Source organism: Hoplias malabaricus, chromosome 12 (assembly GCF_029633855.1).
Source record: "Hoplias malabaricus isolate fHopMal1 chromosome 12, fHopMal1.hap1, whole genome shotgun sequence".
Taxonomy (NCBI): domain Eukaryota; kingdom Metazoa; phylum Chordata; class Actinopteri; order Characiformes; family Erythrinidae; genus Hoplias; species Hoplias malabaricus.
Window position 1 is genome coordinate 19,519,322 of NC_089811.1, and position 14,554 is coordinate 19,533,875.

At 37.8% G+C, this 14,554-nt stretch overlaps 1 protein-coding gene across 2 annotated transcripts in view; it reads right to left on the reverse strand.

Moving 5' to 3' along the window:
- Nucleotides 1-13,729, reverse strand: part of satb2 (SATB homeobox 2) — a 62,024-nt gene extending 48,295 nt beyond the window's left edge. For both annotated transcript variants that reach the window (XM_066641310.1, XM_066641309.1), the window contains exons 1-2: nucleotides 13,638-13,729; nucleotides 1-131 (exon numbers count right to left, since the gene is read on the reverse strand). The exon at nucleotides 1-131 is cut by the window's left edge and continues 76 nt beyond it. In XM_066641310.1, the coding sequence (XP_066497407.1) occupies nucleotides 1-93 (93 nt within the window). In that variant the 5' untranslated portion in view covers nucleotides 94-131; nucleotides 13,638-13,729. The remainder of the gene's footprint in view (nucleotides 132-13,637) is intronic.
- Between the last annotated feature and the right edge of the window lie 825 nt (nucleotides 13,730-14,554).

Sequence of the window (14,554 nt, forward strand, 5' to 3'; positions counted from 1 at the left end):
CATTTTCCCAGGTGGTGGGCAACTAAGCTCCGGACTGCAGGAGGGACGACGTTCAGGACTGTCCCTCACACGAGGACTTTCTGATCTCTCCATCACCCTCCACACCGGAACACCAGCCAGAGAATACGGAGCTGAGAGAGAGAGAGAGAGAGAGAGAGAGAGAGAGAGAGAGAGAGAGAGAGAGAGAGATTTAAAAGAGTTTTAAACTGAACATTATTAATTCGATCAGTTCACATTCCACCAGTTAACACTGACTCACATTAATATACTGAAGAATTCAGATCTGTCACTTTGCTCATACAAAAATGAACAAAAACAAAATATTATTTAAAAATTATAATGAGAGATAATAAATATTAATAAATCTACACTGTCCACAATCTGATGGATCTGAGTGACCACACCATGTCACAAACACACACCTGTTTATCTCTTATTATTATTACAATTATTATCATGACTAATGTCACTATTATTATTATTATTATTTACAGTACCTTTAATTTTTATGTTCTATTGGGTTCTAAAGAAACTGCACAAACCTTAGGCAATATAAATGTTATTTGTTGCAACATTGAATGTGAATATGAGAGAGAGAGAGAGAGAGAGAGAGAGAGAGAGAGAGAAAGAGACTAAAGAGAAAGAGAACATTGATGATATTTAACTCATTCTGATCCGTGTAGCAAGCCTTATTCTGATAACAACAAGTCCCACAACAAGTCCTGCATCACTGCTTATCATCAAGGAAAGTGCCTGAATTTGTCCGAATTATGCTTGGAGTTGGTGTGTATAATCTTTTTTTTTTTTTTTAATTCAGCTTGTACTTTGAGAGCAGCTAAACATAGTGAAGACCTAAAGCTAAGGGCACTGTCCTAAAACCCACAGCATCATGCACTTATCACAGCAATCAACAAACACTGAGACTGAGGCCCATTGCCTCGTTCTGCACCAGCGTCTACATGGAATGTAAACTGGGCTCAGAGTGTGTGTGTGTGTGTGTGTGTGTGTGTGTGTGTGGACCATTAACAAAGTGCCAGTGACACCAGTTATTTTGACCCCAGTGTGTCTGTGTGTGTCTCACAGTTATTATATGTTCCATTGGGCCTCTTTCCAAAGGTCTTTGTTTACCAGCCAAACCTTTAATATTGGTATTTGCCCCTCAGAGTGAAAGCCAGGCTCACCTGCCAAGTTTAAAGCACACAGTTGCCAAATGAAGGCGGAGCTTCGTTTACATATCAGTCCCTTCATCTTCATACAGAGAAAATAATGTTTAAAGTTGGGGGCTGGGGGGGCATTATAAACCTTCCACACACTAGAACAGTAGACATGCGTGATTAGCACAACACAGACACATGTACACAATTAATAGCACACAATAAATATGGGTAAATGTGAAGTGTGGGGTGGTTATGATCCACATTCCTCTTTCACAGTGGTTCAAACTACTGTAACAGTAAAGACTGCAAGGCATGGAGAGCATAGAAAAAGGCTGAGGGTTTAAAGCTATAGTCACTTTAAACTTTACATATACACAAAGTAAAAGTGTAAAAAGAGGCTTGGAACTGCATTTTATGCTGTGATTTTTTTATAGTTAAATAAATTAATAACAAGTCAGTTTGGAACAATGTGTGGAACTACAGGCTGGCCACCAATTTATTTTTCCAAAAACGCTGCATGATTTCATCCCTGAGATATAAACAATGTCATTCGGAGTGCCTAATGAGACACACTCTATTTCTATACAATGCTGGTGATAGGAACCAGGGGTCACAATGTCTAGACAACAGATATAGCCATGGTACCTACTCTCCAAAAACACCAGTGAAGCTATGTCTCTATGTGTCTTCTGTATTTTGTATTGTGTTCTGCTGCTAATGGTAAAATACCTGTGATATATGTATATCACATGTCCGCTACAATATCGAGATTCTAAAAGTCATAGATGAGAGGACTGAAGAATGAAAAGAATTACAGTTGTATTTATACTTTATGATATTTTTATTAACACTTTATTTTAAGGTCAGCTTCTTAACTGTTAATTAACCTTTAGCAAGCAGTTAATTAGCTATTAAGAAGGAATTAACCATTACTTATTTAATAGTAAAATATCAGATGCTTATAAATGTGTAAAATACAATGCATTTATTTAATGTATTTTTAAGATTGTTTAAACAGGTTATTAACTTTTTATTTACTAATGTCCTGAATATTCAGTTTCAGACCTCAAATGTTTTTAGGGTAAGTCATTTTTACACAATGAGAATAAAAGAAACTGCTGTAAACACACACTATGCTTCTTGATATCTACAATAACAGTGAATATGCCTCGCAGCGATTATTCTGAATGTCTGTTTGGTTGTCAGTATTCAACACGTTGTATAAATTTACACATTTATAACACGTTTGTAAGCTCTCTTACAAATAGTATGTTTATCTTCTTAAATAAGTAACTATTAACTGCTTGTAAACCATTAATTAACTGCTTGCAAATAGTTATAAAACTGTTAGGCCAAACCTAATATAATATATGTTACAGATATTTTATATATACATATATATTTGGCCACTTTAGAACTTCTCATATCATCATATCAACCCTCATAATCTGGGTGGATGTGTCCCCCGTGCCCCCTCCACCCACGTTCCTCTCTTTCTTTCATCTGTTTATCAACTGATTTCTAGCTGATCCCTTGTTCTGTCTTTTTACCTGTTATGTACAGCACAGGTCCTGACCTGCTCAAGTCTAATGAGGCCACTGATCCCAATCAAGGAATTGTCTGGATCTCAGTTTCCATCAGTCTCTCTCTCTCTCTCTCTCTCTCTCTCTCTCTCTCTCTCTCTCTCCTCCTCCTCCTCCTCTCTCTAACTCACCCACCTCCCTCTTCCTAAGCTACAAATATTTGACAGAGTAGATAGCTTGGTTTCTGTCTCCTGGGTCTCCAAATAATGCAGCATTAACTCCATCCATGAGATTACATCAGACAGCAGATGTCTATGTATCATGTCCATCAGTACAGGAGTTTGTGCTTGTATAGTGTTTAAAGAATTGAAATCAGATAAACAATCGTTTATTCTAAAATACAGAAGCTATGAAACTGTATATAACGAAAGATGAGAAGCTCTTGCATCCTCTAGATGAGAACAAAATCCACAGGTATCAAGAAACTGTTATTGAGAAAAGGAAATAGATAAAATGAGGAAAATTGCTAATCAAGAAATGGAAGTAAAACGTGTGGACATGCCCTGAAAATATAATTAATTATATAAATGAGTATTAATTCCTAACTTTTGCACAGAAATGCACACCACAGTCTAGCCTATTTATTTGCACAGTACTTATGCTCAAGACCATATGTACTGTCAATAAGGCCATGCCCACCTGCTTATTACATGTCATATCCATAATCAACATTTTAACATGTTAAATACTGGGAAACTGTTTTCATAATACAATGCTTATATAAATGTATTGGTCATGTTAAAGACGCACATCTGTTAACAGGTTGGTATCAGTTTCGTAGATTAAGCATGGCAGATAAAAGTGCAATCAGTGCCAGTTATCTTTCATAATAATCGACAGACAGAATGATAACATGGCGAGAACATAAAAGCTGGATCTTAATAAACCAATAAAACCAGTTTTGCATCTGTTAAATAATTTGATGTTTTGTGTTGTGTGAAATTTCAGTGTTAAAGGAATATGAAAGTTTAAGGACCCTATCCCTAAAGAACAAAGAGTGGAGCCATGCATTCTTTTTGCTCAACTCAACTGAGATAAACTGCACTGTAGTCTCTGAAAGAACCAGTTTATGCTCCATTAAGTGGGTCCTTTCACATGGCGGCAGCCATGTCTAAAACTGTACAGAATCTCTGATGGATCCAGACCACAAGCTGTCAGTAAAATAGCTATTTCATTACATGAAGAAGAATCACTGGAAAGGGTTCAATAGAGGTTTAACCATGACTGGGGTCAAGGGTGAATCCTAATTCTAATTTTACCCCAAACCTTGTTTTTGAGTGATATCTTGAAGTTTCCAGTTCCACCTTAAATATTGCAGTAGATGCAGGAACTACAATCTAATTTTTTTGCCATTTAAGGTGGATCTAGAAATTTAGAGACATTGGCACACTGTTATGGTTTAATGCTTGCTATAAAATAAATGGATATAATACATTGACACCACATTGAACTAAGATAATAAAATGGTTATCATAGATCTTAAAGAGTATATTTTTATTAAAATATACTCTTTAAATATTTGTACATTTAAAAAGTATATTTTTAGGTCACTTGCACCACCATTTTGCCAGTGATTCACAAGGAATTCATTGCCCTCCATTTGAAGTGTGACCCTGAAAAATCAATGCTTCAAGTGGTATATAGCCCTACCCCTCAGCCCTATCACTTTATTCCAACAAGAATTGAGAAATCAATACCCCTAGGCTAAACAAAAAGGTAGGGACAAGTGGTAAGGCTAAGGATTGAAATGGGATTCTCCCCAGGGCCTTATAGTCTGTTTATTTATATTACATTTACATTTCAATATAAAATCTCTGTATGAATTCATGTGTAGTCCAGCCCTAGACTTGATTAAATCCTATATAATACAATGTTTTATACAAGTTTAAAGCTTGCTCTAGTTAATTAAAAGAGCCCTGTAGGAAGCTTTATTATTAAGTGTGCAGCTACATATTAGGGCATTGCCCAGCGGCTGTTATGATTCGTGCTGGCTGAGAGAAGCCAGGCTTGGGAGTGGAACAGAATTCAGGTCCCGAGAGGCAACACTTTCCAAACTGCAACGACCACACGGCACAGGCTTATTGCCTACCTCTCTCTCCCTCATTCTCTCACACTCCTCTCTTCTGCTCCTTAGTGGTCTGGCAGAAAGAGAGTGGCCTTTGGGTCAGTTCTGTCACACTCAGGAAACAGAGGGAAGTCAAACACTACAATACTGACCTCAATTTCCATTCACTTCGTCCATGTAAACAACAGGAGGGGAGCGAGAGAATGCGAGACAAACTGAGAATACATCAAAGTAAGCTATATCTATCATTGACTTGCACCTTAAAATGTCTTCATTACATTAGTTTCTATTAATCTCAGAAGTCAGGCTACTGCTATTTTGTAAAAGCACATTTTTTTCTTTTAGCTCTGCAACCATTTTATCCATTGTACCTCTGTTTTATATGATATCAGAAACTCCAAATGTATGCATGATTATTTCATAATTCTACATATATTAATATTTAGCCATAGTTTAGATATTCCTCACTGGTGGCATATGAAGCGCATTTGATTGTTAGCTATATTTTCTTTCCAGCTCTAGTGCCAAACTAAAGAAGCCAGCTTGAGATACAGTAGGCCCTGGCTGACTGATTATATAAAGGTAGCAAATGGTTCCCTAAAATCTACCTTAAGAACCTTCCTACAGACTGTTGTAGGGAATACCACTTTTAAATGGGATGTGAGTGTGAAGCCTAACATGCAATGGTTCTGGTGGGGCTCCAGACCACCCTTTACCCTGACTGGGATGCAGCAGTTCAGACGAATTATGAATGAATGAATGAATGAATGAATAAATGAAATGCACAATTATTTGTCATTGTACAACTTATGTCTTCTACACTCAAGCCATCTGTTGTATTGAACACACACACACACACTAGTGCATTGTGAACACACACCCGGAGCAGCGGGTAGCCACCCCCAGCACCCGGGTTCGGTGCCTTTGCTCAGCCATGGATTGATTTTCCCATCAGACAAGGGAATCGAACCAACAACCTTTCAGTCCTAAGTCCTTTCCTTTAACCCTTAGGCTACGGCTGAACGAAAAAATGAACAAATGAATGAATGAGTAGTGGGCTTTTCATTTCTTTACAAAGGCTCTGTATATTCCCACACTCTCAAAAAAATATGACTTACATGATGTATAAAATGTACAGAATAATAACATTTTAATAATATTTATAAAATTTCCTTAGCTTAATAGCTTGATACACATGCATTTCAGCCACTGCCCACTGACGTCTCCAGTACGTTTGTCTTGAATCAAACTGAATACTGTTTATTAATTAAGTGTTAAACTAGGTATCAGGGTGAAATTTGCTAAAATGTATTATTATTATTATTATTATTGATCTGAGTCTATTAATAATAGGTTAAACAATGGTAACATTATTAGCATCACAGTGAGTGGAGAGGAACAGATAGAATTAACCAAATTCAAGCACTTCTAACACACTAACCTCTCTACCCGCCGACTCTTCCAAAGCTGTGTGATAAAAGTAGCCCTTTACCCGCTTCTTAATAATGACTAATAGACAGAAATATAAATTGACTGCTCAGATAAAGCAGATAAAGGGTTGTATCTGAGGGCTGTTGACATGCTGAGGCGTTAACCTCACTGGCCAGGGAATAGCTGTGTGATAGTCATTTATTGCGGGGTTATTAAAGCATGGGTCCTGTTGGAGCACTGATAAAAGATGAGTAGAAGGTTGGATGTTGGACGTCAGCGTAGGCCCATGTGGTGTCTCTTCTGCGCAGGGTGTGTTGTGTTTCTTGGGAAAGATGAGTCCAACATATATTAACTTAACATTTATATAAATCATCTTGTAAGCAGGGGTAATAAATATACAGGGTTTACACATAACAACACATAAGTAGTGAGAAGCAAATTGATGCTGTCCTGTGGGGATGGGGCTGGGGGGTGGGTCCTGACCATTGTGGAACATGGGGAAAGCAGGCTGGACTACAGTTCAAGTAGACCAAAATACGTTTGTTTTTTATTTGATTTGAATTTTGTTCTCTGTAAGTACACATCCTTTCAGACCCACTGAGTTGTCCTCTGAACCTGAAGGGATAGCCAGGAACAGCTGTGGCATTCTTTAGCTCTGAAATAAAAGCCGAACTTGATTATTCTCTCATCTCTCAAGAAGGAAAGCTCATATCCTTTATTTAAAGTAGAAAGTTTTGGGGTGTTACCAGGTCTTGCATGGTTGTTAGGAGTCCCTTTTTCTACATATAGGTTTTGTCATTGTTGAACTTTTTTGACTAGAGATAAAATAAATCATGGAAGGGTGTCCTCTGACGTCTGCGTACATAGCTGACAGAGTAAGCCAAGGTTCATAAGGAGTCAGTTACTGTACATATATAAATAGTTTGGTATTAAAAGAAAAACAGAAGAAGAGAAAAACTGGAGGGATATAAAGGTTGTCAAACACTGTGAGTGTGTAAATGTGTTGTGTATGGGGGAAACACACTCAGTGCCTTAGAGAAAAAGATGTGCCCTTCTGGAGAACACGTTTCACTCATAAACATCTCGTTTGATAATAAAAGATAAAGAGTAGGACGCAGGACTTTATTACGCTCTCCCTCAATTGAGTGTGTATACACACACACACACACACTAACCACAGAGAGTCTCACTGCTCTAACACTTCCAAGGACCACACACTGACTCACAGGAATAACTCTCAAAGTTGTCACAAATGGTGGACAATAAACACGCACACATATACACTCTCATCACAGGAGCTCCTCTCTTTATGTTTAGTGGGCTTTATATGTTGTGGGCTTAATTCAGCGAAACACTGACGAGGGGTGATGCCTACCTGATGACCCCAGTAAAGAGCTAGTGATACAGTGGGTGGTTTGGGTACTCATGTGATGGGCTCAGTGAGTAACCGTAGATGTTAAGGGTAGCTAGGTGCTTGTGGTGGTTGGTGATGTATGCATTAACGGTGTCAGTGGGGCTAGGTACATCCTTAGTCACCAGGGAGGCTAGTGTTTACATTTACGGTTGTTGAAACTTAAGGGCAAGGAAGGACTGTAAAGCCGTACACCAACTGTAAAACACCAATGAGAGGAGGTACCTGCCTGATGACCCCTGTGTAGAGCTAGTGATACAGTGGCTGGTTTGTGTACTCATGGGCTGGGCTAACCGTAGTGGTTAAAGATAGTCAGTTGCTGATCTGATCTTAAACGGCCACAGCAGCCTTAGTGTTGAGGTGTAGGATTCAACAGGAATTTTGGTGGCTGCACGTAGGAAGAGAGTGTGGCGGGCCCTATGTGAAGCTTTAACTTTATTGGCATAGGATATTTTACATCTTATCTTGTGTATGATTATAATTGCCAGCAGTAAAGGTAATGTACTGATAAATGTTTGTTCACAAACAGTGTAAATCTATCCTCAAAGTAAATTAAGTCCCAAGGTCCAGTTGTGTTCCCAGTTGTCTCTTAAAAACCCTCTACATTCACATTTCCTACTGGAAAGTGCATATTATCACTCTCCCAATATCACCATTTCTTTCATTGTTTAATTTTTGACATCAACACGAGAAGTCACATGCATTGGGTGAAACGTTCATAAAGTATGGACCAATAACGATAAATAATCTCCCTTTACTTTCATTTACACTAAAGAAGGATTGTGCTTTCTCATGGAAAGCGGACTTTTTTATATTTTGTTCGTTTTACTTTTTAGTGGGCACACACACCATGACCACCCTACTTATTATATACTTTTTATGCAAAATACACTCTCAGACAAACTCTGTCACTGTGATGGTATTCAGCGCTTTTAGTTAGGGAACAGCCTATATCAGTGTACTATATCCTATATTCATTGTAGGTATTTAATTTGTGTTCATGTCATACGTTGTTGTTTTATTTTACATAGTTCTAAAAAGAAAAAAAAACTCACTTCTCCTTGTAATGTACCTTTAGGGAACAGACCCAGACCCAACACCACTCTTATCTGTAATGTAGAATGCAATGGTATTGGTTAATTATAAAGACTGGCATAGGCCCCCTTGTGGCTCAGGTGAAGAGTAAAATCCACCCAACTCTCAGAAAATGAATCATCAGTTCTGCTTTATATGAATTCAGCCTACAGACTGACCATGGTCAGAGCCGTAAAGGACTTGTGAGGGATCTGTTAATAATATACAGACAAACACCAGTGCCATCATCCTATAATACAAATCCATAACCAACAAAACAGGACACATCAATATAAATAAGTCCTGCACTGAGTTGAATTGCTTATGGAGAAGGAGGAAGGGAAAACTGATGAAAACAGAGCTACATAAACTAATTCAATGACTGAAATAAACTGATGAGGACAGGGAAGATACTGAACAGTCTTCTGTTTTGTGCGTGAGTGGTAAACTGTAAACCGTACAGGGTCCCTGACATGGTTCTTCTTGGAACCTTTACATTAAAGAACCATCCGCTGAATGTTTTTTTTTATCTTATTTTATTTTCATTCATTATCTGTAACTGCTTATCTAGTTCAGGGTCGCGGTGGGTCCAGAGCCTACCTGGAATTATTGGGCGCAAGGCGGGAAAACACCCTGGAGGGGGCGCCAGTCCTTCACAGGGCAACACAGACACACTCACACCTACGGACAATTTTGAGACGCCAATCCACCTACCAACATGTGTTTTTAGACTGTGGGAGGAAACCGGAGCACCCGGAGGAAACCCACGCGGACACGGGGAGAACACACCAACTCCTCACAAAAAGTCACCCGGAGCGGGAACCGAACCCGCAACCTCCAGGCCCCTGGAGCTGTGTGACTGCGACACTACCTCCCGCGCCACCGTGCCCGCCCTTTATTTTATTTTATTTTCTTTTCTTTTATATATGTATATATATTTTTTTTTTTGTGGGGAGAACAGAAATGAACTTTCTGTGAATTGGCATAGAAGCCTTTTCTGCTTTATTTAAGGGTACATTGTTGACAGGGCTCACAGTGAGGGGAATGAGTCGGATACTACTCCTTACAGAATAAAAAAATAATAATAATAAGTTCAACTTGGAAAACTGTCATCATTTTTCTATCCTTTTTAAATGAATGTTGCTATATCAGCCACTGTGTGGTTTTACACTACAAACCCTATTATGAGCTACATAAACAGTGAGCAACATGAATGAGATTTTCTGTTTTGAAACTGCAGTGTCTCCAATGTCCAGGATTTCTTACATCATAAATCAGGAATAAATCCCAACTTGCAGTGTGGGGCTAACAAGCTGCAGGGGAACAGCTGAGGGTAGATGGAGACAGAGGTGATGAAAATTGAATATTCAGTAATCAACGCATACTGAATGAAGGCAAACATTTTCTAAGCCAGTTTTAGCAGTAAAAAAAAAGACTGTAAAAATATTTATATTTTGATGAACAGTGATGAGTTTTTAGAGGTCAACCCCATGACTTAAATGGGATTTTAATAGGTTGCTCTAACCAAAGACCAACCTTAAATCTTAAGCACACAAGCTCTAAATTCCTAAGCTGAGTTTGTAGTTTCTCCTTTAAATTTTTTTTCCAATAGAAACTATGGACATAACGCAACTGTTACAACAAAAAGCCAGACTGTTCAAGAGATCTCGGTCTTTTTCCTCAGGGTTAACTTGCGAGATTGGCTTCTCAAATGCAATTTATTTTCATGGACATTTCTCCTATGTAAGTCTAAAGTGACAGAAAAAAAGTACCTCTGGTGTAACACGAGCCCAGAACCCTACTCTCTCCATGTGCTTTTGCTTTTTAAATGGAACTCGTTTAGGCTATTTCAGAGTTATGTCACTAATAAGCACGGACTAGGAAGAACTGCATCAACCCCTTTCTTTAAACTTAAATACATTTTTGTTATTTACGTTTTCTGCTATTTAGTTATAGCCGTTGAGGAACGGAGTCTATTTTTACTGCTAAAATTCTACTTACAGTTCTGTTTAATTTTTTTAACTGTTTCATTGATTTATTTATTTTTATTGTTCACGTCTTCTTTGAGAAGTAAATATTTAGTCAAAATTATTTCTGAAACGGGACTTTAATACTGGGCCTTGGGTCTCGTAAACCTTTGCAAGCTAAATAATAATAATAATAATAATAATAATAATAATAATAATAATAATAATAATTGTTTAATGTACCATATTTTTTACACAGGTAACATTTAATATTTCTTTTGCATATATTAAATATATGAAATAGAGGAACGTGGAATATGTAAAATACAACGAATAAACAATAATTGTGTACTACATTGTGCAGAGGTTTGTTCTCTGTAGATGATGTGGAGCTATTTTAACTTAAATATCAGCACAATATTTTGATTCAACAGGTTGCTAAAACTTTTGCATTATCGTTCATTCTTGTGTTCACTGTAAATTACAGTTATATTCGCTTTCGTACCCTCAGGTCAATAGCCATAGATTTAAATACAGTGGTAGTTTGAGTACTCATAATCGGTTGTTGTTTTTGTTGTTGTTATTATTATTATTATTATTATTATTATTATTATTATTATTATTATTTGGCCTCATAATTGCAGTTAAAATCTTCACTAGCGCAAATACATTCAATTCGACAAAACACCCTCTTATCATACTAGTTTATCATATTAATCTGAATTGGTCTAAGTCGTGAGTGAAAATAATAAAATATTCGAGGTTTTCTGTAAACCTTTTTTAAAAGATAATGCAGGTTGTGAAGGGGCTTTAGAGTTTATAAAAATTATTTGAATAATTTGATTGAAATTCATAAATAATATAATTGAGTGATGTCATAATCAAACCCTTCACGAGAATCCTTGCACTTATTCATCAGATGTGCAAAAACACATAGATCTGTGTGCGTTTATAAACATAAAAATGTTGTTTTTTCACTTCGGTGGGCTCCTAAACGGCATAAATATAAAGAGGGAAAATAACTGAAATGCGATTTATTTTTCTAAGTAAATTAATGCTAATACGGTTTAATAGGAATGAACAGAGATCGTAAATGTGTGTATTTATCTGCTACAATACAAAAACGAACGCTGAAAACCTTGATGAAGGAAACAGAACGTTAACGCAATGCGAAAAAGGTTATGCATGGGAACACCATAACAGAATTATAATAATAAGGACAAAAGTTCACATCTCCAAACTGTCGGGTTCAAACTGAACAGAAAAATAAAGAATTATAAAACACACTTCAGTAAATTTATACAAGTAACGACGTGTTTAATAATATGTTTATTAACGGGTAATAGCATGTCTACATCATGAACAAGATAATAAATGTATGGCTGCATTTAAAGTTACACTGAGTGTGCGTGTCAGTGTGTGTGTGGGGGGGGGGGGTGAATGTGGCGTTAATAAGAACGCAAAGAAATCTCACAATCTCAAAAACCACAATCACCATCAACAGCAAAGAGAATAGTAGAAACACATTAGAATATGAGCACTAAGATCAGTATTCAAATCACCAATTCAAAACATAGCAAAGACTTTTTTTAATGAAAGAGAAGCGTGCATGATACTCTTCTGTTGTAAACACTTCATTAATCAGTTCCACAGCTGCAACATCAGTGTTGGTAAACTGCTCGCGAATATGAGAACATGATAACCGGCGGTTTACAACTAAAGAATGTATCCATAACTACACACACACACACACACACACACACACACACACACACACACACACAGATATATATATATATATATATATATATATATATATATATATATATATATATATATATATATATATATATATAAGTTAAAAATTATTCATCATTATGTCAATAAACGTTCGTGTGACTTGCTGTGCTTTGTGTACCTTTCTGCAACAAAACAGTTTCAAACAGTGGGATCAATAAAGCATGCATGTAATTGTTTATATCTATAGGAGGATGATAATAACAACGTAATTAAATTAACATTATGTTCTATTTTTCTCTGAAACACTGTTTTGGAGATTCTCCTGTAGAATTGAACCAACTGTTAAAAAGTTTGGTTTCAAATCAAAGCTTAATTTGTAAAATTATGATGATAGTAGCTATTAATGTCTCTTATGAGTAGTAATTGATATGATATAATGTGATCATATAGACATTAATACAGTAATATTGATAAAATAACAAAAATCATGAATAAATTGCTGGAATACGTTTTTAGGATTTGAATACCTGAAATCTGTATTAATTTAAAGAGCAGTGATACATTGTATCACAATTGGATAAGTGTCTGTACATTTCAGCTGCAGAAGAACCGAGGGTCGGTCATGTGGTAGTCAGAGATTAAAATTCTAGCACTTTCGCACTTTGAAGAAAGTGTTAGCCTGTGTACTTTGTTTCCATTCATGTTTATTCTATTCTTATCTTATTTATATACTTTTTTTTAAATAATGTTTGTTTATATCCCTCTTGTGTTTTTCTACATTCACACCACATATGCTGCTGTAATAAGTGGATTTACCTCAGGAATTACTAAAATGATCTATCTATCTATCTATCTATCTATCTATCTATCTATCTATCTATCTATCTATCTATCTATCTATCTATCTAAACGTCTTTATTATAGCGTGTTCATTTCCGTTGATGTGTGGAGCAGATATTCCAATGTGAATACACCTTCATGCCCCCTCTATCAACCCGTGTGAACCTGCGGCTCTAAACAGGAGCTTGAACCCTTGCAAAAAAAAAGTCACAAAAACCGAAAAGCGTGGACCGAGCCTGAGTTCAGCCTTTTGCTTTTCTCTCTTGGACTGAAAGCAGGGCGCAGCAGCGTTAGCGCGTGTTAACAGCAACAGAGCAGCAGAGAAGTACAGAGGATAGAGCGAGTAGAGTGGGTTCGGAGTGGACTTACTGTTTACGGCGTGCTGGAACCTGGACTGACCGTCGACAGGACTTTGTCCATTGAGTAAAAGTAGAGAATCCAGGGCTGAGTGTCAGCTGAGCTCCACTCTGAGACTGAGACTGAGAGACGCGGCGAGGACAGAGAGAGAGAGAGAGAGAGAGAGAGAGAGAGAGAGAGAGAGAGAGAGAGGTGGAAGTGCGAGGAAAAAAGAGAGCAGGAGGAGAGAGAGAGAGGAAATGGGAGGACACAGTGAGAGAGAGAAAGAGAGAGAGAGATCAAGGCTCTTTAGTACATTAAAAAATGCCAGAGCCACAAATCCCCGGTGCCAATGTGTGTGTGTGTGTGTGTGTGTGTCTCGAGCCCGCAGCGTTTCGCTGGTCTCGGCTAGGGCTCTTCAGGCTCGCGCCGGCGACCAAAACAAAACCTCACAGTGTGTGTGTGTGAGCGCGCGCGTGTGTGAGAGAGAGAGGGAGAGAGAGAGAGAGAGAGAGAGAGAGAGAGAGAGAGAGAGAGAGAAAGCAGCGCGCGAGAAAGAAACCAAAGAACAGCGTCTCTCGCGCGCGCACGAATTGAAATGGAGCAAAAAGACACAAGCACCGAGCAGGACGAGAGAAAGAGAACCGATAGAGAAAGAGAGAAAGCGAGATAGAGAGAGATAGAGAGAGAGAGTGGGAGAGCCCGCGGAGGAAAAGACGGAGCGCGAACGACGGTGAGAGTGTGTCACTTTCAATCCGCGCGCACTGCTCTGACTGACAGTGAGGGGGAGTGGAGAATGAGAGCTTGAGAGAGAGAGGGGGGGGGGTTGATAGAGGGAGGGGGGAAAGAGAGATAGAGAGATGTCCTGTTTTACTCTGTTTCTATTAAAGCTCCAGTGTGACCTTAGTCTCTGTATTCGTTTCCTCATTAATAAGCTTTATATTGTGTGG